The sequence below is a fragment of the Eubalaena glacialis genome, chromosome 12 (assembly GCF_028564815.1).
Source record: "Eubalaena glacialis isolate mEubGla1 chromosome 12, mEubGla1.1.hap2.+ XY, whole genome shotgun sequence".
Lineage (NCBI taxonomy): Eukaryota > Metazoa > Chordata > Mammalia > Artiodactyla > Balaenidae > Eubalaena > Eubalaena glacialis.
In genome coordinates this window covers 18,453,475-18,478,296 of record NC_083727.1, presented here as the reverse complement: position 1 = coordinate 18,478,296, position 24,822 = coordinate 18,453,475, and the positions used below count along the sequence as shown (strand labels likewise).

The 24,822-nt window shown below is 36.1% G+C and overlaps 1 protein-coding gene across 4 annotated transcripts in view; it reads left to right on the top strand.

Moving 5' to 3' along the window:
• The window catches only part of STXBP5 (syntaxin binding protein 5), a 169,079-nt gene that overhangs the window by 48,473 nt on the left and 95,784 nt on the right, over nucleotides 1–24,822 (top strand). For all 4 annotated transcript variants that reach the window (XM_061206752.1, XM_061206751.1, XM_061206750.1 and 1 more), the window contains exons 5-8: nucleotides 1,019–1,153; nucleotides 2,594–2,657; nucleotides 6,818–6,901; nucleotides 24,189–24,312. In XM_061206752.1, the coding sequence (XP_061062735.1) occupies nucleotides 1,019–1,153; nucleotides 2,594–2,657; nucleotides 6,818–6,901; nucleotides 24,189–24,312 (407 nt within the window). The remainder of the gene's footprint in view (nucleotides 1–1,018; nucleotides 1,154–2,593; nucleotides 2,658–6,817; nucleotides 6,902–24,188; nucleotides 24,313–24,822) is intronic.

Sequence of the window (24,822 nt, the reverse complement as noted above, 5' to 3'; positions counted from 1 at the left end):
TATGTTAATGGGAATAGCAAATGTTCTGTATGCTGTATGTTGCCTAATGACTACTGTCCGTTTGAGAGTTCAGCAGTGATTATCATCATTGTGTATTACTGAAAGGGCTATTCCATTAAAATTTTAAATAGTATATTTTGAGAGACACAACAGGTAGTCTGAAAAAAATGAGCATTATATGGTTTCATAACATACTATCTTTATTTGTTTTTACTAAAAATAAGTTCTACAAAAAGGACAAGGTATTTTCCATTCTTAACCTTGTTATCAACTGAGCTTATATAGAAAATGTTAGAAATTGTTGGAATGATTATAAAGTTTAATACATGCATGTAAATTATTATAATGTGTCAATGAAGGACTTTTATATCATCAGGACTTAGAAGGAGATAGTTTTGAGTACATTCCAATATCATTGTCTGAGCCTAAGTACAGAGGATCTTAGCCCTTCCAAAGGCTTACAAGTTAGTGAGGAAGGTAGACTCTCTTACAAGGCAAGCCTGATAGAGATACAAAAGTGTTGGGATATCAATTTGAATGAAGGTGGTATTTTAACTGAATCTTGAACAGAAGAAGAATATGAGCAGGAGGAGCATTTTGCGTAGAAGGAATAGTAAGCACAGGTACCGAGATGGGTTAGTGTGTTTAGTGACTTCTGAGAAATACAGTAGTACCTAGGGGTGATGTGTTGGACTCACTTTGTGGCTTTAAAGGTTAAATTTGTCATATGTCTGAAGTAACACAGTGGATGACATAGCCAGATTTGAAACACATACTAATGTCAAAACTCATCTTCTTTCTATCAGGTTATGCTGTCTATTTACTGTAAGGACTTATATTTGACAGTAAAGTTGAATTAGCATAATTGAGTATTAACTACAATGAGTCGATAAATCTGATGGTTGTATCTTTTTTGCTTTTCCTAAATTGTATATGTCATTATTAACCCTCTAATACAGTTAATAAAGTTTACCAGATATTTTTCTGATTTCCTTTTTGGGTATATTTTCTCTTGCAGGGTTACGTTTTGCCATCTGCCTTTCCAGAGTAAGTGGCTCTATGTGGGCACTGAACGAGGTAATATACATATTGTCAATGTGGAGTCCTTCACACTCTCAGGCTACGTCATTATGTGGAATAAAGCCATTGAACTGTGAGTTTGAGCAAATAATCCATATCTGAAACTATCAGTACCATATATGATAATATTATGTAATAGCTAATTAGTAAATATAGAATTAAATTTTTAATATTAAATACAGATTTATTAGCCTTTTGCAAGTATTGCCCCATTGGCAGTTTGAAAATTTAAATGCTTTACATATATCTATATAGATACATATACGTATTATATATAAATATGTTCACATATATATAAGCTATAGCACAAGTTTAATAAAACCATTATTCTTATTAGGTGAAAAGCATTCCAGATTTTTTTCTGTTCATTTATCATCTAATTATTTTTCTTTCAAATGCTTGGTCATGCCCCACTAAATTGATTTCATGACCCACTAACGAGTTGCCACCGATGTTTAGAAAACACTGATCTAAACCACTACTTGCTATGTTTTAGTAATCACCAAATATAATGTAAATGTTTATAGTGTAACATTGCAGAATTAATTTGACAGTTTCACTGTCTTAGAATCTTATCTCTTTCTCTAATTTTTTTCTTGTATTATTTAGACATAAAAATCAGAATTTAAGGATATTGGCAAGGTTCATTTTCAACATGTCTTCTTGTTTTTAAACAAATAGTTCCGTATTGTTGCATTCCACAGAATTTGACATAAGGATGAATTTGTGGCATATCTCCTAAGTAAAGTGTTGTTGCAGCTGTAATGGTGTATTAAGTTTGGTTTTCCTTCCTTTATCAGGAACATTTTTATTTCTCAGTCCATTGGTACAAGGTTTTCTAGGTCTGTTCTTTGAGTTGATCACAGCATATAGCGGGGAGGCCTGGTGCAGGTGTCTGTGTGGTTTCACAAGTGGCCCTCTATGAACTGGACTGGTCTCTCAACTCTTAGAGTTTATGAATGGGTTATTTCTGCTTATTTCTACTCTGTAGGCATCAGTTCAGCTACATTCTTATCTGTATGACTTCTTTTTTCTCTGAGCAAATATTGGTGGCATTATTTTGTTGTTTTTTTAAAAGCCATAATGGAATTTTTCTTATTTTTGGTATGAACTGTGGAACTAGATGAGATGCCCCAACTGGAGGCTAGAATTGAGTAAAATAAAGATAGCAATATTTTAGATGCTGCTTTATTTTAAAATATTAACTTTGAGAATTCTACCATGAGAATAAATTTTCTGTGCTAAAATACAAAATTGAAGATTCTTTCCTATACAGAAAGTGTACATAATTTTAAATTTTGCTGACTTATATCAATGTGAGAGTCACTATTTTTCCTGATTCCTCTTTTGATCCATATTGAGAACTATACATCTGTTACTGATCACTTGCTGAAATGTTTTCAACCTTTGTAAATACATCTTTGTTTTCCATTCATTATTCTTATTGTAATGAATATGTAATTGTATTGCAATTTTTAACTGAGAAAAAACATCTTAACTTTTTTTCTTTTAGGTCATCTAAATCTCACCCAGGACCTGTCGTCCATATAAGTGATAATCCAATGGATGAAGGAAAGGTAGATTTTTTAAATATATATGTTTATTACTTAAATGCATGAATTTTGTATTTTTTAAATATGCATACTATTCCAGAACTACACTTACTCTGCAAAGTTGAGATTGATAACAAAGGTTGTATATCATATATACTTAATTGCTTATTTATGCATTATGAAGAACAAGTGAAAATTAAAATATTTACATTTTAAAGAAGGAAACTCTAAAACAAGTAAAATTTAATAAATACAGTTAAAGGTTGTTAACTTGTTTTTGGCTTATTTAGAATAATTCCCCTTATTTTCTGATAATCCTGACAAAAACCATTTTCTTTTGGTTTTGAATTCTTTTTTACACTAGTTAAACAATTTTTATAGCACTTATCACATAACACCTTATGTTAGAGTTGTCTCTGTATCTCTCTCCCCTAAATTTTTCTCCATAAATAGCTCAGATCAATAGAGATTTTTTAAAAATAATATTTAATTTTTTTATACTTGAAACCAGTTTCATGCAGTCATTACCTAGCTATTGTTAATTTACGTTCATTAGTACACTGAAAAATAATAAAATTTTCTTTTCCATGAATCTCTTACTTCCTAATTCAAACCAATCTCTCAGTAGTTCTATTTAATGATATTTTTTCTGCTTACAAAATTTCATGAAAATTAGTCTGCATCAATACCAGAAAGTTAATCACTATCAGAAATCAGTGAAATGCAAGTTCTGGATTTTGTGAAGTTTATTCAGGTTTTTCCTTTTCTCAGTTAGTGAGAGTGGTGGAGCCTATATGTTGTGTTAACACTGTTCTGTTAACACTGGGAAAACAAAAGAATAGCGGTACTGTTTAGAGCTAGCTTATATCATACAATTGTATGGTTTGAGAGAAACTACATGAAGCAAGTTACAGTAACCTATATCTCCACTTTACTTACTTATTTTTGGTATAAGATAATTGTCTAAAAGCCAGTCTTTGGGTGGGAGAGCTGGTAGAAGAATTGAAAACTTCCCTTTCTTCTACGTTGAATCAGTCGGTAAATCATTTCAGTCCTTCCATTGCAGTGTCTTTTCTATTCAGTCTCCTTACGACCACTGCAGTTCAAGGCATTCCAACCCATTCTTGAGTCATTTCCAGATCAATCTTCCTAGAGTGCCATTTTAATCTTATTGCTCTCCTGTTCAAAAGCTTTCAGTGGTTCTGCAGTATCTAACAAACAAAACAATGTTTCCTTAAAACATAGCCCTAGGTTTCATTATCTTTGAGAACATCTTTAGCTGAATGCTATGCTGAAGCAAATAGTTACTGTTGCCCAAATGTGAGCTGCTCTTTACTACCTCCATGCCTTTTTTATATAAGTCCCTCTGTTTGGAATTCTTTCCCACTGTTCTTTCTCTGCTGAATTCCTACTCACATCTTGAGGCTCAGATTAAACACATATCTTTCATGATACCTTTCCTGATAATCCTAACATAAAATGCTTTCTCTCACTTCCAAATTTATTAGCACCTTAGTTGTGCAATTTTCTATTTATAAGTACCACATCCTTCAGTTAGTTCTTCTATTTTTTAATATTTAGGAGATTGTAGGGATTAAAGTTTAACTTGTTGGCACAGATTTCTAACATTCTTAGGAAGATACAGCTGGCTAGAGGGGTTAAGGTTTACTTTAACCCTCTTATGTTATTAAGATCTGGATGGGTAAAATTATTTTTTTAAAGTTACATAGCTACTAAGTGGCAAATCTAAGGCTAGAGCTTAAGTTACCTGTGTCCTGAGCAATCCAGTATTGTTTATACTGTATAGCAATTCTTAAATTTTATATTTTTCCATCTCTTTCCTTATTCCTGAAGTTCCTCTCTTACTTCCCCCATCAGAAAATGCCATATACATGTCCAAGATATTTAGAAGGAATAGAAAAAGGTAAAGGAAACAAATACCAGTTTTGTTTTTTTTTTCCAGAAAGAGTATGTATTTCAGATTGCCGAAGAAAGAAGAGTTTATGTTAGGAAAATTAAGTGTACTTCCTACCGAGGTGGGAAAATCTATTTTGTTAGTTTCAATGACTGGGTCTTCCAAATGTCCCCATAGTCTGAAATCCACTAAGTTGCGATTTAGTTAAAGTTACTGGGTCTGCCCCCAAATTTGTTCATATCTCCAGATTACTTGAACAATTATTGGCTAGCTACCAATCATTCATGTTTTTTGTTTTTTTTCAAAATTTGTTTATTTATTTGGTTGCGCTGGGTCGGCAGGCGGGCTCCTTAGTTGTGGCATGCAAACTCTTAGTTGCGGCATGCGTGTGGGATCTAGTTCCCTGACCAGGGATCGAACCCAGGCACCCTGCACTGGGAGCGTGGAGTCTTAACCACTGGGCCACCAGGGAAGTCCCTTTTCATGTATTTATTAAACAAATATTTATTGAATAGCTACTATGCATTAGGCAGTATATTAGATATTAGAGACATACAGATGAAAATGCATTCACTAGTGTAGGAGAAGAAGCATCTCCGTCTGTCCAGAGGAACTGAGTAGGCTTACCCAAGGAAACAACACTAAATGCTTAAAAGTGAATAAAAAGTGAATAAAAGTGAATTAAAAAGGGAGAAGGTTTCAAGCAGGGGGAATACTGAGATTTGGAAAATGCCAGTGCAGGAGGTGGTAAACAGTAGACGGTTGTGAGGCAAGAACATGCATTTCATTCCGGAACTTATTCATTCACAAAAAATGTATTAAGTACCTACAACATATCAGGCTCTCTGTCTTATGTTAGAGGTATAGTAGTAAACAAGGTAAAACCAGTTCTTGCTTAAATAGAACAGTGTTACAGTTTGCAAGAGAATTCAGATAAGGAAAAAGACATTATTTTATTGTCTAGTGACCCTTCAGGTTAAAAAATGTACAGGTTGCTGTTGGAGCACATAGGAAAGGCATTGACTTACATTTGGTAGGTCAAGGAAGACTTTCAGGAAGAAGTGATAGCTAAAATGACATGAAGGATTAGTAGGATTAGTCAAGCAAAAAGGATGACATTCGAATGGAGTGGCCCAGTTAGGATGACAGCATGGGCAAAGGCGTAAAGATAAGAGAGAGCATGACCTGAAAGATATACTGGAATGTATTGGGTAAGAGGGATGTGGAAAAGGATGAAGCTGGGGAGGTGAGCAGAGGCCAGACCATGATGTATCTTGTAGGTCAGATTATTCAGTTTGGACTTGATCTAAAAATAATGGTAAGGCACTAAAAAGTTTTAAACAAAAAGCTTACATTACATGATCAGATTTGCATTTTAGAACTATCACCCTAGCTACAATATGGAATGGGTTAAAAAAAGGGCCAAGACTGGAGAGTCAGAGAGACCAGAGACTAGAGAAGAGATTTTTGTATCTTGAACCAAGAGAGAGGTGTTGGAGGTGGAGGAAAGTAAATTAGAGAGGTATTAGAGTGTACTTTTTAAATTACTTGATGATTTTACCTGGTAGGGGAGAGACTAGAGTTAAGGATGACTCCAAGGTTTTTGCCTGAGCGACTTAATGAATATTAAAAACAAAAGAATGCTGAGAGAGACACTGCAATAGGGAATACCAGAAAAGGAGGGTAGGGAAGAAAATAATGAATTCGCTTTTGGACACATTTATTTTGAGGTTCTTGTGGAATAAATATGTGAACATGTGGCCACTGGAATTATAAGTCTGAATCTCATGAGAGAGGTCTAGGCTAGATATAATTTGGAACTAATCAACATAGAGATGTAAAGAGTAAATGTATAAGTAAATGAGATGTATAGGGTAAGATGTATAGAGTAAATGAGATTGCCTGATAATGTGTTAAATTAGAAAAGTCTGTAAACTTTAAAGCACATGAAAATGTTAATTTTTATTAGTAACTTATATTAATTAATGAAAGTATACCCTCTGGACTTCAAAATGGTACTGTTTTCATTTTTAATAATCAGTTGTATGATATATGTTGAATCCCTAATGATCAAAGGCATATAAATATGCAATGCAGTATTCCCATATGTCATCCATGTGATTAGTAATTAGCAATGCAGATGTTTAATTATATTATAATTTCATACCTGAAGCATATGAATGATAATAATTATCTTTATCGTCAGCAAATAAATGTTTCATATGATTTATGTCATTCCTAGGTAATGTGGCATTTTCTTTTATTACAGCTTTTGATTGGCTTTGAATCTGGAACAGTAGTGTTATGGGACCTCAAATCAAAGAAAGCAGACTACAGATACACCTACGATGAGGTAATAACATTATTTTTGCTAATCAAAAGCTGTTGTCATTTCTCTAGCTCAGAACGGCTTCTCTAAGAACTTAATTAGTGATTTTTTTAGGCAACCTTTTTAATTGCAATAACGCACAGTTTTTGCATATATATGAAATAATATATTAAAATAGGTCAAAAGATAGAAAAAAAAATCTCTGCAACTCCTGTCATTTGGCCATCCAGTTCCCTTACCTCACATCCCAATGTTAGTTTCTCATGTATTCTTCCAGAGATATTTTCTGCATTTACAAACAAATTAATAAATGTATGCTATTTTTAAATTTTATACAAGTGATAGTATACTGTAAATATTTATAGTTTGCTTGCTTTAGGATCCAAATAAAGACTGTGATTGATTGATTTTTTTTTTTAAAAAAAGATGTCTTTTTTTGCCCTCAGATTTCCTATAAATTGGATGGTTTACTGAGGCATGATCATATTTAGTTTCATTTTTTTCATTTTTAGCAAGACCATTTCATAGATGATGCTGATGTTCTTCTACCAGGTTGAACATTAGTGTCTGTTTGTGATATTAGCAGCCAGTGATGTTCAAGGCCTAGATCTATTAGTTCGTAGTTGTTGCAAAATAGGGAAGTTCTAATTTTGTAATTCCTTCTCTATCTATTATCTGGGACACTTCAGTAAAGAGAAACTTCTTGTCTACTCTTTTGGTTATATAGTAGGACAGTTCAGATAGGAAAGGCAGGATAAATGCCTGATTCTTTCTTTTTATTTCAGTATTTACTCTAAAGGGGTTGTTCTCTAGTAATCTTTTTTTTTTTTTTTTTTTGTGTCTATTATATTTTTTTTTTTTTTAAACATCTTTATTGAAGTATAATTGCTTTACAATGGTGTGCTAGCTTCTGCTTTACAACAAAGTGAATCAGTTACACATATACATATGTTGCCATATCTCTTCCCTCTTGCATCTCCCTCCCTCCCACCCTCCCTATCCCACCCCTCTAGGTGGTCACAAAGCACCGAGCTGATCTCCCTGTGCTATGCGGCTGCTTCCCACTAGTTATCTATTTTACATTTGGTAGTGTATATATGTCCATGACACTCTCTCACCCTGTCACATCTCACCCCTCCCCCTCCCCATATCCTCAAGTCCATTCTCTAGTAGGTCTGTGTCTTTATTCCCATCTTGCCACTAGGTTCTTCATGACCTCTTTTTTTTTTTTTTTTTTTTTTCCCTTAGATTCCATATATATGTGTTAGCATACTGTATTTGTTTTTCTCTTTCTGACTTACTTCACTCTGTATGACAGACTCTAACTCCATCCACCTCATTACAAACACCTCCATTTCATTTCTTTTTATGGCTGAGTAATATTCCATTGTATATATGTGCCACATCTTCTTTATCCATTCATCCGATGATGGACACCTAGGTTGCTTCCATGTCCTGGCTATTGTAAACAGAGCTGCAATGAATATTTTGGTACATGACTCTTTCTGAATTATGGTTTTCTCAGGGTATATGCCCAGTAGTGGGATTGCTGGGTCATATGGTAGTTCTATTTTTAGTTTTTTAAGGAACCTCCATACTGTTCTCCATAGTGGCTGTATCAATTTACATTCCCACCAACAGTACAAGAGTGTTCCCTTTTCTCCACACCCTCTCCAGCATTTATTGTTTCTAGATTTTTTGATGATGGCCATTCTGACCGGTGTGAGATGATACCTCATTGTAGTTTTGATTTGCATTTCTCTAATGATTAATGATGTTGAGCATTCTTTCATGTGTCTGTTGGCAATCTGTATCTCTTCTTTGGAGAAATGTCTATTTAGGTCTTCTGCCCATTTTTGGATTGGGTTGTTTGTTTTTTTGTTATTGAGCTGCATGAGCTGCTTGTAAATCTTGGAGATTAATCCTTTGTCCGTTGCTTCATTTGCAAATATTTTCTCCCATTCTGAGGGTTGTCTTTTGGTCTTGTTTATGGTTTCCTTTGCTGTGCAAAAGCTTTTAAGTTTCATTAGGTCCCATTTGTTTATTTGTGTTTTTATTTCCATTTCTCTAGGACCTGGGTCAAAAAGGATCTTGCTGTGACTTATGTCATACAGTGTTCTGCCTATGTTTTCCTCTAAGAGTTTGATAGTGTCTGGCCTTACACTTAGGTCTTTAATCCATTTTGAGTTTATTTTTGTGTATGGTGTTAGGGAGTGTTCTAATTTCATACTTTTACATGTACCTGTCCAATTTTCCCAGCACCACTTATTGAAGAGGCTGTCTTTTCTCCACTGTATATGCTTGCCTCCTTTATCAAAGATAAGGTGACCATATGTGCGTGGGCTTATCTCTGGGCTTTCTATCCTGTTCCATTGATCTATATTTCTGTTTTTGTGCCAGTACCAAACTGTCTTGATTACTGTAGCTTTGTAATATAGTCTGAAGTCAGGGAGCCTGATTTCTCCAGCTCCGTTTTTCTTTCTCAAGATTGCTACGGCTATTCGGGATCCTTTCTGTTTCCATACAAATTGTGAAATTTTTTGTTCTACTTCTGTGAAAAATGCCAGTGGTAGTTTGATAGGGATTGCATTGAATCTGTAGATTGCTTTGGGTAGTAGAGTCATTTTCACAATGTTGATTCTTCCAATTCAAGATCATGGTATATCTCTCCATCTATTTGTATCATCTTTAATTTCTTTCATCAGTGTCTTATAGTTTTCTGCATAGAGGTCTTTTGTCTCCTTAGGTAGCTTTATTCCTAGATATTTTATTCTTTTTGTTGCAGTGGTAAATGGGAGGGTTTTCTTTCAGATTTTTCATCATTAGTGTATAGGAATGCTAGAGATTTCTGTGCATTAATTTTGTATCCTGATACTTTACCAAATTCATTGATTAGCTCTAGTAGTTTTCTGGTAGCATCTTTAGGATTCTCTGTGTATAGTATCATGTCATCTGCAAACAGTGACAGCTTTACTTCTTCTTTTCCAAGTTGGATTCCTTTTATTTCTTTTTCTTCTCTGATTGTTGTGGCTAAAACTTCCAAACTATGTTGAATAATAGTGGTGAGAGTGGGCAACCTTGTCTTGTTCCTGATCTTAGTGGAAATGGTTTCAGTTTTTCACCATTGAGGACAATGTTGGCTGTGGGTTTGTCATATACGGCCTTTATTATGTTGAGGAAAGTTCCCTCTATGCCTACTTTCTGCAGGACTTTTATCATAAATGGGTGTTGAATTTTGTCGAAAGCTTTCTCTGCATCTATTGAGATGATCATATGGTTTTTCTCCTTCAATTTGTTAATATGATGTATCACGTTGATTGATTTGCGTATATTGAAGAATCCTTGCATTCCTGGAATAAACCCCACTTGATCATGGTGTATGATCCTTTTAATGTGCTGTTGGATTCTGTTTGCTAGTATTTTGTTGAGGATTTTTGCATCTATGTTCATCAGTGATATTGGCCTGTAGTTTTCTTTCTTTGTGACATCTTTGCCTGGTTTTGGTATCAGGGTGATGGTGGCCTCGTAGAATGAGTTGGGGAGTGTTCCTCCCTCTGCAATATTTTGGAAGAGTTTGAGAAGGATAGGTGTTAGCTCTTCTCTAAATGTTTGATAGAATTCGCCTGTGAAGCCATCTGGTCCTGGGCTTTTGTGTGTTGGAAGATTTTTAATCACAGTTTCAATTTCAGTGCTTGTGATTGGTCTGTTCATATTTTCTATTTCTTCCTGGTTCAGTCTCGGCAGGTTGTGCATTTCTAAGAATCTGTCCATTTCTTCCAGGTTGTCCATTTTATTAGCATAGAGTTGCTTGTAGTAATCTCTTATGATCGTTTGTATTTCTGCAGTGTCAGTGGTTACTTCTCCTTTTTCATTTCTAATTCTATTAATTTGAGTCTTCTCCTTTTTTCTCTTGATGAGTCTGGCTAATGGTTTATCAATTTTGTTTATCTTCTCAAAGAACCAGCTTTTAGTTTCATTGATTTTTGCTATTGTTTCCTTCATTTCTTTTTCATTTATTTCTGATCTGATCTTTATGATTTCTTTCCTTCTGCTAGCTTTGGGGTTTTTTTGTTCTTCTTTCTCTAATTGCTTTAGGTGCAAGGTTAGGTTGTTTATTCGAGATGTTTCCTGTTTCTTGATGTAGGCTTGTATTGATATAAACTTCCCTCTTAGAACTGCTTTTGCTGCATCCCATAGGTTTTGGATCGTCGTGTCTCCATTGTCATTTGTTTCTAGGTATTTTTTGATTTCCCCTTTGATTTCTTCAGTGATCACTTCGTTATTAAGTAGTGTATTGTGTAGCCTCCATGTGTTTGTATTTTTTACAGATCTTTTCCTGTAATTGATTTCTAGTCTCATAGCGTTGTGGTCGGAAAAGATACTTGATACGATTTCAATTTTTTTAAATTTACCAAGGCTTGATTTGTGACCCAAGATATGATCTATCCTGGAGAATGTTCCATGAGCACTTGAGAAAAATGTGTATTCTGTTGTTTTTGGGTGGAATGTCCTATAAATATCAATTAAGTCCATCTTGTTTAATGTATCATTTAAAGCTTGTGTTTCCTTATTTATTTTCATTTTGGATGATCTGTCCATTGGTGAAAGTGAGGTGTTAAAGTCCCCTACTATGATTGTGTTACTGTCGATTTCCCCTTTTATGGCTGTTAGTATTTGCCTTATGTATTGAGGTGCTCCTATGTTGGGTGCATAAATATTTACAATTGTTATACCTTCCTCTTGGATCGATCCCTTGATCATTATATAGTGTCCGTCTTTGTCTCTTGTAATTGTCTTTATTTTAAAGTCTATTTTGTCTGATATGAGAATTGCTACTCCAGCTTTCTTTTGATTTCCATTTGCATGGAATATCTTTTTCCATCCCCTCACTTTCAGTCTGTATGTGTCTCTAGGTCTGAAGTGGGTCTCTTGTAGACAGCATATATATGGGTCTTGTTTTTGTATCCATTCAGCCAGTCTGTGTCTTTTGGTGGGAGCATTTAATCCATTTACATTTAAGGTAATTATCGATATGTATGTTCCTATTCCCATTTTCTTAAATGTTTTGGGTTTGTTATTGTAGGTGTTTTCCTTCTCTTGTGTTTCTTGCCTAGAGAAGTTCCTTTAGCATTTGTTGTAAAGCTGGTTTGGTGGTGCTGAACTCTCTCAGCTTTTGCTTGTCTGTAAAGGTTTTAATTTCTCCATCAAATCTGAATGAGATCCTTGCTGGGTAGAGTAATCTTGGTTGTAGGTTTTTCTCCTTCATCACTTTAAGTATATCCTGCCACTCCCTTCTGGCTTGCAGCGTTTCTGCTGAAAGATCAGCTGTTAACCTTATGGGGATGCCCTTGTGTGTTATCTGTTGTTTTTCCCTTGCTGCTTTTAATATGTTTTCTTTATATTTAATTTTTGATAGTTTGATTAATATGTGTCTTGGTGTGTTTCTCCTTGGATTTATCCTGTATGGGACTCTCTGTGCTTCCAGGACTTGATTAACTATTTCCTTTCCCATATTAGGGAAGTTTTCAACTATAATCTCTTCAAATATTTTCTCAGTCCCTTTCTTTTTCTCTTCTTCTTCTGGGACCCCTATAATTCGAATGTTGGTGCGTTTAATGTTGTCCCAGAGGTCTCTGAGACTGTCCTCAGTTCTTTTCATTCGTTTTTCTTTATTCTGGTCTGCAGTAGTTATTTCCACCATTTTATCTTCCAGGTCACTTATCCGTTCTTCTGCCTCAGTTATTCTGCTATTGATCCCATCTAGAGTATTTTTAATTTCATTTATTGTGCTTGTCATCGTTTCTTGATTCCTCTTTAGTTCTTCTAGGTCCTTGTTAAATGTTTCTTGCATTTTGTCTATTCTATTTCCAAGACTTTGGATCATCCTTACTATCATTATTCTGAATTCTTTTTCAGGTAGACTACCTATTTCCTCTTCATTTGTTAGGTCTGGTGTGTTTTGACCCTGCTCCTTCATCTGCTGTGTGTTTTTCTGTCTTCTCATTTTGCTTATCTTACTGTGTTTGGGGTCTCCTTTTCACAGGCTGCAGGTTCGTAGTTCCCGTTGTTTTTGGTATCTGTCCCCAGTGGCTAAGGTTGGTTCAGTGGGTTGTGTAGGTTTCCTGGTGGAGGGAACTAGTGCCTGTGTTCTGGTGGATGAGGCTGGATGTTGTCTTTCTGGTGGGTTCGTCCCCGTCTGGTGGTGTGTTTTGGGGTGTCTGTGGCCTTATTATGATTTTAGGCAGCCTCTCTGTTAATGGATGGGGCTGTGTTCCTCTCTTGCTAGTTGTTTGGCATAGGGTGTCCAGCACTGTAGCTTGCTGGTCGTTGAGTGAAGCTGGGTCTTGATGTTGAGATGGAGATCTGTGAGAGATTTTCGCCGTTTGGTATTACGTGGAGCTGGGAGGTCTCTTGTGGACCAGTGTCCTGAAGTTGGCTCTCCCACCTCAGAGGCACAGCCCTGATGCCTGGCTGGAGCACCAAGAGCCTTTCATCCACACGGCTCAGAATAAAAGGGAGAAAAAATGGAAAGAAAGAAAAAAAGAGGATAAAATAAAATAAAATAAAGCAATTATAATAAAAAATAAGAAAAAAAATTATTAAGAGTAAATTTATTAAGAAAAAAAATTTTTTTAATTTTTAAAAATAGATTTATTAATTTTTTATACAAAAAATAAGAAAAAAATTATTTAGAAAAAATTTATTAAGAAAAAAAATTTTTTAATTTTTTTAAAATAAAAAATATGAAAAAACTTATTAAAATTTTTTTTAAAAATAGAAAATAAGGAAAAAATTATTAAGAAAACATTTAGTAGGGAAAAAAAAATTTTTAAGCCAAAAAAAAAAAAAAAAAAAAAAAAACGGACGGACCTAACCCTAGGACTAACGGTGAGAGCAAAGCTATACAGACAAAATCTCACCCAGAAGCATACACATCTACACTCACAAAAAAAAGGAAAAGGGGAAAAGTTAATATATCCTGCTCCCAAAGTCCATCTCCTAAATTTGGGATGATTCGTTGTCTATTCAGGTATTCAACAGATGCAGGCACATCAAGTTGTTTGTGGAGCTTTAATCCGCTGCTTCTGAGGCTGCTGGGAGAGATTTCCCTTTCTCTTCTTTGTTCGTACAGCTCCCGGGGTTCAGCTTTGGATTTGGACCCGCCTCTGCATGTAGGTCGCCTGAGGGCGTCTGTTCCCCGCCCAGACAGAACGGGGTTAAAGGAGCAGATGATTCGGGGGCTCTGGCTCAGTCAGGCCGGGGGGAGGGAGCGGTACGGAGGAGGCGGGGCGAGCCTGCAGAAGCCGGCGTGACGTTGCAGCAGCCTGAGGCGCGCCGTGCGCTCTCCCGGGGAAGTTGTCCCCGGATTACGGGAGCCTGGCCGTGGCGGGCTGCACAGGCTCCCGGGAGGGGCGGTGCGGAGAATGACCTGTGCTCGCCCACAGGCTGTTTGGTGGCGGCAGCAGCAGCCCTAGCGTCTCATGCCCGTCTCTGGGGTCCGCGCCGACAGCCGCGGCTCGCGCCCGTCTCCGGAGTTCGTCCAAGTGGCGCTCTGAATCCCCTCTCCTTGCACGCCGCGAAACAAAGAGGCAAGAAAAAGTCTCCTGCCTCTTCGGCAGCTGCAGACTTTTTCTCGTGCACCCTCCCGGCTAGTTGTGGCGCGCCAGACCCCTCAGGCTGTGTCCACGCAGCCAACCCCAGTCCTCTCCCTGGGATCCGACCGAAGCCCGCGCCTCAGCCCCCAGCCCCCGCCCGCCCCGGCGGGCGAGCAGACAAGCCCCTCGGGCCGGTGAGCGCCGCTCGGCGCCGAGCCTCTGTGCGGGAATCTCTCAGTTTTTCCCTCTGCGTCCCTGTTGCTGTGGGATCCGCGCTGATAGCCGCGGCTCGCGCCCGTCTCTGGAGCTCCTTTAGGCGGCGCTCTGAATCCCCTCTCCTTGCGCGCCGCGAAACAAAGAGGCAAGAAAAATTCTCTTGCCTCTTTGGCAGCTGCAGTCTTTTTCCCGGACTCCCTCCCGGCTAGCACCGAAGCCCGAGCCCCAGCTCCCAGGCCCCGCCCGCCCCGGCGGCTGAGCAGACAAGCCTCTCGGGCTGGTGAGTGCTGGTCGGCACCGCTCCTCTGTGCGGGAATCTCCGCTTTGCCCTCCGCACCAATGTGGGTGCGCTCTCCTCCGTGGCTCCGAAGCTTCCCCCCTCTGCTACCCGCAGTCTCTGCCCACGAAGGGGCTTCCTAGTGTGTGGAAACCTTTCCTCCTTCACGGCTCCCTCCCACTGGTGCAGGTCCCGTCCCTATTCTTTTGTCTCTGTTATTTCTTTTTTCTTTTGCCCTACCCAAGTACGTGGGGATTTTCTTGCCTTTTGGGAGGTCTGACGTCTTCTGCCAGCGTTCAGTGGGTGTTCTGTAGGAGCAGTTCCACGTGTAGATGTATTTCTCATGTATCTGTGGGGAGGAAGGTGATCTCCGCGTCTTACTCTTCCGCCATCTTGCCCCTCCCCCTCTAGTAATCTTAATGATGGGTAATTTGTTCTTGTTTTCTGTTTCACTATGTACTCAAAGATTTAAACATATTTCATATGCTTCAGTACACTGAAGTTATTATCCTTATTGATTTTCAAATTGTCCCATCTTTGGTCAGTGACTCTCTTCCAGTTGTTTTCCGAGTCCTCTGGTGATAATACTCTTGGATAGCTTCCTTGCCATCTGTTATAACAAAGTATACCTATTAATGTTGTATATTTCTGTCCCAAATTTAGAATATCTTTTTCCATGAAACTGGCTTCTTTCAGTGTGAAATGGTATCTGGTGACCATAATTTGGGTACCAGGAGTGTTCACAATTTCCAATTCAGTGAATAGATCTAGGAAATGTGTAAGTGGTTTTGTTTGTTTGTTTTTGAGAAATATGTCATGTGTTCATATTGATGCTTTCAGTTACTCAAGCAGACTACCTTGAGCAACTGTAGCAATACTTGGAATACTTTGTAAATGTCTGCGTATTATCTTTGTAAGCTTGACTAAAAGAATTTCCTTGGCTTTCATAGCTGTATACTTTCTGTATTTAAAGCTTTTTAGTTAGTAAGTATTCTGTGGTTCACCAATCAAGACCTTGAAATTATTTTAAAAGAATATTTTTAATAAAGTGTTCCTGTCATTTCTCTGGAAGCTTTGGCCTGTAGAGCTGTTTCCTATGTCAAAATGAAAGCACATTTTAAAAATTGACTTTTTTTTGTTTTCCTTTTGTCATTTAAATAGTTATCTTGGCTTTAGCCACTATGGAGTCACAGGGAATTTACCATCTCACCTTAAATACACTGGAAAAATACATGAAAGAACAGTTTTTAGAAATTAGCAGGTAGTATAGAACAGGGATTCCTTAGAGAGGGGAAACAAGGTGAGCCCTTCAATTGCCTTAGCTTATGGCCTGGAGAGATCTTCCAGGTCTCAGCCCATGAAGGGGGAAAGGGGGAACCTAGGTTAATAAGCCCAACAGTCTCCCTGAGTTGAGGAGACAGAGTTGGGAAATTGGGGAAGATATCCATAGCTTATAAGACAAGGTAACAGAGAGTAGAGAACTGCCTAGAGATAGTTTTAAAAGTTCGCAAGGAGCCCTTCACGCTGCGTCTTCAGCTGAATACTGATTACTGCATGGGTGTGAGGCTTGGAAAAGATCCACTGGAAAGGAGTAGGTAGAACAATTCTCATAGCACACAGAGGACTGAGAGTAGTTCACATTCCCAGCAGAATGGAGAAAGCTTGTAGTAGACAGGGCATCAGGAAGAGTGCTTAGAAAGGTACTGCCTCAGTAGTGGGGCCAAACTAGCCCTGCATTACAGGCTGGCTCAGCTAGCCTAACAGAGCTTAAAAGCAAGCCTTAAAAAGTCTAAGCTGTTTCCAAGCAGTATTTTTAACTGCATCCCAGAAAAAAGGCTCAAAAATCTTTAAAAGAGCATAACAACCCATCATAAATTTCACAATGATTAACATCCAGATAAAAATCTATGAGGCATGCAAAGAAGCAGGAAATATAATGCAAAAGGAGAATAAAATGCAGTCAATAGAAACAGACTCAGAAATGATACTGATGGTGTAATTAGTAGACAAGGATACTAAAACAAATATTAAACAGACTCCATATGCTCTAAAAGGTAAATGAAAGCATGAAAATGTTGAGGAAAGACATGCAAGACTTCAAAAACACAACTGTAATTTCTAGAGATGAAAAATGTCTAAGATGAAAAATTTTCTCTGGATGGGTTTACCAGAAGATTTGACATTGCAGAAGAAAAGCTTGATTAACTTGAAGACACATAGCAGTAGAAATTACTGAATATGAAAGATGAGCAAAGAATGAGCAGAACATCAGTGAACTGTGGTACAACTTCAAGAAGACTAATGTATGTGTAGTAGGAGTCTCAGAAGGGAGCATGTGGACAGAAAACATATTTGAAGAACTAATGACCCAAAGTTTCCCAAATTTGATGAAGACTTTAAACCCTATAAACTTCTAGAATATACAGATATCTTAGAAGTTCAATGAACTCAAAGCAGAAGAAACATGAAGAAAACTACACAAAAGCACATCAAATTTCAGTTGCTTAAAAGTAGAACCTAGTGATAGAGAAAATCTTAAAAGCAACCAGAGGGTGGGGAGGGGGAGGACAATTAAATACATTAAATACCAAAGAGCAGAGATTAAAATGACAGCAAATGGTTTCCTTAGAAACAACACAAGCCAGAACACAGTTGAATAATACCTTTATAGTTCTGAAGGAAAAAAATTGTCAACCTAGAATTATATCCAGCAAAAATATCTTTTCAAAAACAAAGGTAAAATAAACACTTTTACACACATAAAAACTCAAAGAATTCATCATTTGCAGATTTTCACTACAAGACATGTTAAAAGAAGTCCTTCATGCAGAAGGTAAATGATATGAGATGGAAATTTGGATCTACTCAAAGGAATGAAGGATACCACAATGGCAGATATGTAGGTAGATATAAAAGCCTTTTTTTTTAAGGGATAATTAATTATTCAAACCAAACATAATAAAAATGCATTGTAGGGTTTATGACATATGTAGAACTAAAATACAGATAATAACAACACAAAGGTCAGGAGACAGAATATTGTTGGTTAATAAGGAATAATCGGGTTATTTTACTGTACCTAAAGTGATGTAATATTACTTGAAAGTGGATTCTGATAAGGTAAAGACATATATTGCAAATTCTAAAGGGAACATCAAAGCAACAACAACAATAACCCAAATAAGTAAGCCAAAAAGGAAATAAAATGAATTAAAAATTTTTTTCAATCCAAAGGAAGGCAGAAGAAAAGGAAAAAGGAAACAAAGAATAGATGGGAGAAACAGGAAAAACAAAATAGCAAGATGATAGATTTAAATGCAACTATATCAACAATCATATTAAATGTAAATGGTTTGAATACCCCAGTTAAAAGGCAGAGGTAGTCAAATTGGATTAAAAAGCAAGATCCAACTATATGCTATCTGTAAGAAACCCACTTTAAATATAAAGACACAGATGTTTTAGGAAAAAGTAATGTTAGCACTAATGAAAAGACAGCTGAAATGGCTGTATCAGCATTCGCAAAGTAGGTATCAGAGCACTCCACTTAACTACAAAATACACATTCTTTTCAAGTACATACAGAACATTCATCAAGACAGACCATATTTTGCACCATAAAATCAGTTCTTTTTAATTTTTAAAGATTGAAATCATAAAAAATGTTCTCTCACTCTACTGGAATTAAATTAGAAATCAATAATAAAAAGGTAGGTGAAAAATCTGTGAATATTTGAAAGTAAGCAGTATAACTTTTAAATGACCCATGGGTCAAAGAAGAAATAAAAGGGAAATGAGGAACTATTTTGAACTGAAAAAAATATAAAAATATGACACTGAGTCTATGAAATGCTGCTAAAGCATTCACTATAGCATTAAATGCTTGTATTAGGAAGCAAGAAAAGTCTCAAATCAATGGCCTCAGCTTCCTCCACAAGAAACAAGAAGAGCAAGTTAAATCCAGAGTAAGCTGAAGAATTGAAATAATAAAGAACAAAACTTAATGAAATAAGAGGAAAAAATTAAAGCTTTATTTTATGAAGATCAATAAAATTGATAAACAGCCAGAGGGATAAGAAGAAAGAGAAAAAGATACAAATTACCCATACCAGGTATGAGAAAGGGGATATCACTTTAATTTCTACAAGAATACAAAGAGAGCATTAAGGATATATGTACAACTTAAATTCAGCAACTTAGAAGAAATGGACAAATTCCTTCAGCGACAGCAAATTCCTTGAAAGTACCAAAGCTCACTCTAGAAGAAATAGTTAACCTGAGTAACTCTATATTTACTACAGAAATTGAATTTTTAATGTATATATTTCCCACAAAGAAAATTCCAGGCTTAGAAGGCTCACTGGTGAATTTTAGCAAATAATGCCCATTATACCCAAATACTTCCCCAAAATATAAGAGGAGGACGCACTTCCCAACTCATCCTGTGAAAACAGCATTATCTTTGTACCAACCAGACAAAGAAATTACAAGAAAACTACAGACTAATGAACAGAGATGCAAAGTCATAAAACTTATTCTTAGTAAATATTAATACACAGTTGATCCTTGAACAGCGCTGGTTAGGGGCACCAACCTGCCACCAGGTTGAAACTCCACATATAACTTAGAGTCAGCCCTCCATATACTCCATTCCTCCATATCCATGGTTCCACAAGCGTGGATTCAGCCAACCACATATTTTGTAGCATTGTAATATTTACTATTAAAAGTCTGCATATAAGTGGACCTGCACGATTCAAACCCGTGTTGTTCAAGGGTCAACTACACAGTATACATATACTTACACTGTACTTACATAGTATATACATTACTGTAGCATAAAGTTTACTATACTCTATATACATTATTGATATTTATATGTTTACATATATATATACTTGGGTAGCACATATGTAGTATTACAGGTAATGGTATTAGACTATTAGGAAAAAAGAAATCTTTTATCAAGTTGTATTTGTACTTTAAACATTGCAGAAATAATAGAAAAAGTTGTGCATGTTTGTTGTATTTAAAAGTTCACATTTGGTTATTTCTTTTTGTAGGGTATTTTCTGTTACTTGTTTCTCTCTGTTATCCAAAAAATTATGAGCTATTGGTCCCTGTAATTAGCTAGTATTTATTTTTGGAATGCTTAATAATTTAATATCTTAAAAATAAAAGGTACTTTTAAACAAAGATGTATATTGTTTTCTTTAGCAAAGTAGAAATATTAGTTCTCGCTATATAATATATACTTATGTATATGTTACACATTTTTATATATGATAAGATTAGAATGTTTTTATTTATAAGTTCCAGATAACATTGTAAACCTCTCTTGTATTTCTTTTATCACTTTTAAGAAAATATATTTAAATAGCTTTGTGTATAGCTTCTTAACACTACTTATATTTTACAGAAATAATTTCATCTATTAAGGCGACTAAGAAATTGCTTATTTTAATTTTTTTTAACAAATTTATTTATTTATTTATTTATTTATTTATGGCTGCGTTGGGTCTTCATTGCTGTGTGCGGGCTTTCTCTAGTTGCAATGAGCAGGGGCTATTCTTTGTTGCGGTGCGCGGGCTTCTCTCATTGCAGTGGCTTCTCTTGTTGCGGAGCACAGGCTCTAGGTGTGCACGCTTCAGTAGTTGTGGCATGCAGGCTCAGTAGTTGTGGCTCACAGGCTGTAGAGCGCAGGCTCAGTAGTTGTGGTGCATGGGCTTAGTTGCTCCGCAGCGTGTGGGATCTTCCCGGACCAGGGATTGAACTCATGTCCCCTGCATTGGCAGGTGGATTCTTAACCACTGCACCATCAGGGAAGTCCCAGAAATTGCTTATTCTAAGATTGAGTTTATGGAATGTCATGTGTATGTTTTGGAATAAGTTTATTACTGTTTTAAGATTTTATTTAGAATTTTGTTAGAGATACTTTGACCCTAAAACATTGTATTAAATATTGGCATTTAAAAATACAACTGAGGGACTTCCCTGGTGGCACGGTGGTTAAGAGTCTGCCTGCCAATGCAGGGGACACGGGTTCGAGCCCTGGTCTGGGAAGATCCCACATGCCGCGGAGCAACTAAGCCCGTGTGCCACAACTACTGAGCCTGAGCTCTAGAGCCTGTGAGCCACAATTACTGAACCCCACATGCCACAGCTACTGAAGCCTGTGTGCCTATAGCCCATGCTCCACAACAAAGAGAAGCCATCGCAATGAGAAGCCCATGCACCACAACGAAGAGTAACCCCCTGTTGCCGCAACTAGAGAGAAAGCCCATGTGCAGCAACAAAGACCCAACGCAGCCAAAAATAAAAATAAATAAATAAATAAAAATACAGCTGATTGTCTATCATCATTTAAATTTTAAAATGTGATCCGTAAACATTAAATTATTTTATTTAACTTAAATTTATAAGCATATGAGGAACCCAAATAAATGGACATTGAATGATGATACTAAATGATGACTTTGTATGTAAGGGAAACTCTTAACTTCCAGTTACATGGTTTTTGCGCTGCACTCGGCAGTTCAAGACATTCTAGTAGGATAGCTTCTAGAGTCTGTTGACCATTAAGAACAAGAAGTGTATCAACTTGAATAGAAAAGAAGTAATTTAAAGAGAACGTAGGAGAGTGATTTTTTAAATTTTTTACAGACAAAATTTAAATAATATCAGAACAAAAAATTGAAGGGTAACAAACTTTGGTCATATAAAAATATTTTTCATGAACATTGGGGTGCATGTATCTTTTCGAATTAATGTTTTTGTTTTTTTCGGATATATACCCAGGAGTGGAATTGCTGGATCATATGGTAACTCTATTTTTAGGTTTTTGAGAAACCTCCATACTGTTTTTCACAGTGGCTGCACCAATTTACATTCCCACCAACAGTGTATGAAGGTTCCCTTTTCTCCACATCCTCGCCAACATTTGTTATTTGTGTTCTTTTGATGATAGCCATTCTGACAGGTGTGAGGTGATATCTCATTGTAGTTTTGATTTGCGTTTCCTTGATGATTAACGATGTTGAGCATCTTTTCATGTGCCTGTTGGCCATCTCCATTTCCTCTATGGAAGAATGTCTATTCAGTTCTTCTGCCCATTTTGTAATCGGGTTGTTTGTTTCTTTGCTGTTGAGTTCTATGAGCTGTTTAAATATGTAGGATATTAATCCCTTACCAGTCATATCATTTGCAGATATTTTTCTCACGTTCAGTAGGTTGTCTTTTCATTTTGTCAGTGGTTTCCTTTGCTGTGGAAAAACCTTAAGTTGAATTATGTCCCATTTGTTTATTTTTGCTTTTCTTTCCTTTACTTTAGCAGACGGATCCAAACAAAATATTGCTGCAGTTTATGTCGAAGAGTATTATGACTATGTTTTCCTCGAGGAGTTTTATAGTATCCAGTCTTTCATTTAGATCTTTAATCCATTTTGAATTTATTTTTGTATATGGTGTTAGAGAATGTTCTAATTTCATTCTTTTATTGGGTTGGCCAAACCATACGTGTAGCTGTCCAGTTTTCCCAGTATCACTTACTGAAGAGACTGTCTTTTCTCCATTGTACATTCTTGCCTCCTTTTTCATAGATTAATCGACCATAAGTGCATGGATTTATTTCTAGGCTCTCTATCCAGTTTCATTGAGCTATGTGTCTGTTTTGTGCCAGTACCATACTGTTTTGATGACTGTAGCTTTGTAGTATAGTCTGAAGTCAGGGAGTCTGATTCCTCCAGCTCTGTTCTTCTTTCTCAAGACCACTTTGGCTATTCAAGGTCTTCTGTGTTTCCATATAAATTTTAAAATTATGTGTTCTAGTTCTATGAAAAATGCTATTGGTATTTTGATAGAGATTGCATTGAATCTGTAGATTGCCTTGTGTAGTATGGTCATTTTAACAATATTGATTCCTCCAGTTCAAGAGCACAGTATATCTTTTTATTTGTTTGTGCCATCTTCAATTTCTTTCATCAGCATCTTATAGTTTTCATAATACAGATGTTTTGCCTCCTTAGGTAGGTTTATTCCTAGGTATTTTATTCTTTTTGATACAATGGTAAATGGGATTGTTTCCTTAAAAGATACATGCACCCCAATGTTCATAGCAATTGCCAAGATATGGAAGCAACCAAAGTGCCCATCAACAGATGAATGGATAAAGAAAATATGGTGTATATATACAATGGAATACTACTCAGCCATAAAAAAGAATGGAATTTTGTCATTTGCAGCAACATGGATAGACTTTGAGGGCATTATGCTAAGTGAAATGAGTCAGACAGAGAAAGACAAATACTGCATGATATCACTTATATGTGGAATCTAAAAGATACAGCAAACTAGTGAATATAACAAATAAGAAGCAGACCCACAGATAATAGAGAACAAACTACTGGTTACCAGTGGGGAGGTGGGAGAGGGGCAATCTAGGGGTCGGGGAGTGGGAGGCATAAACTGTTGGGTGTAAGATAGGCTGAAGGATGTATGGTATAACGTTGTACAACACGGGGAATATAGCCAATATTTTGTAATAACTGTGAATGGAAAGTAACCTTCAAAAATTTTATAAAAATTTTAAATTTTTTAAAAAATAAATAAATTTTAAATAAATAAATTTAAAAGTTTAAAACTTAAAAAATATTTTTCAGATAGTTTTTAAGTGGCTCAGACATATAAAATAAATTTCAGATTTTAAAAGTCACCTTAATAATTACTGTGAGAAATGGGTAACCCGTCTTAAAGCTCAATCTGAGGTATTTTTAATTGACCTTAATTCCAAATGTCCATTTTTGTCTAAAAATTCTAAAATTTTAGTTAATTCCTAAAATTTGTTCTCATCTGTCAATGCAACTAGTTTTTCCAATGGAATATTGATTATAATTGCTTGGTAATTTATGTTTAGTTATTGTTTATTCTAAGAAACTGTAAGAATATATTTTGTTTTCCTGAACTTGTCAATAATACATATATCACTATCATATTATCCTTATGCTCACTTAAGGAGTAAGTAAAGTAAAAAACATTAAAATAGTGTCAGAACCAAATTAAATCTCATAATGACAGGAGGACTAAGTTATGGGAATTTAAGATTAACATTATTGACGTTAGCTTGGGAAATAAGAAAAAGTTTAAACTGAAAAATTAATTATGTATAATTTGGTGTTTAAATAAAATTTTGATTTTAAAAATGGAATTCTTTACCCCTCTTCTATAGGCTATCCACTCTGTTGCTTGGCATCATGAAGGAAAACAATTTATTTGCAGTCATTCAGATGGCACTTTGACTATATGGAATGTGAGATCCCCTGCTAAGCCTGTACAGACGATAACTCCACATGGTAGGAATGTATCCCTTTTAAATAATACCTAAATTGTGATGGACAGTAAACTGTTTTGAGTTTGCATTTGGATTTGTTTGTTTTTGATGATAAGGATGGGTTTTCTTTCGTTTTGAATTTTAAATATTTATACATATAGAAATAATTTGCAACAACCAGGTAAATAAAATCTCAAATAACTATATTTGCGGTTGAAATTGCAAATATGAGCTTTGAGAAAATGAAGTTACATAATCTTCTGAATATTCTTTTCTCCAGTAGTCCAAAAAGTAGATAATTTTGTGAGTGATATAGGACTTACTTTAAACTGTTGTCATCTTAAAGTTATTAATTGCAAGTTGCTAATGTATATATAATATGTACTGAAACACTTGGAACTCTAAGAAGGTAATTTTATACATTAAAGTATTGTTTTCAGAGTCCCCAAAATGACCCCAAGTTTGATTCACTAGGAAGACCCATAGGACTCAGCAGAAGGATGCAAAGCAAAATCAGCACAGGGAAAAGGCC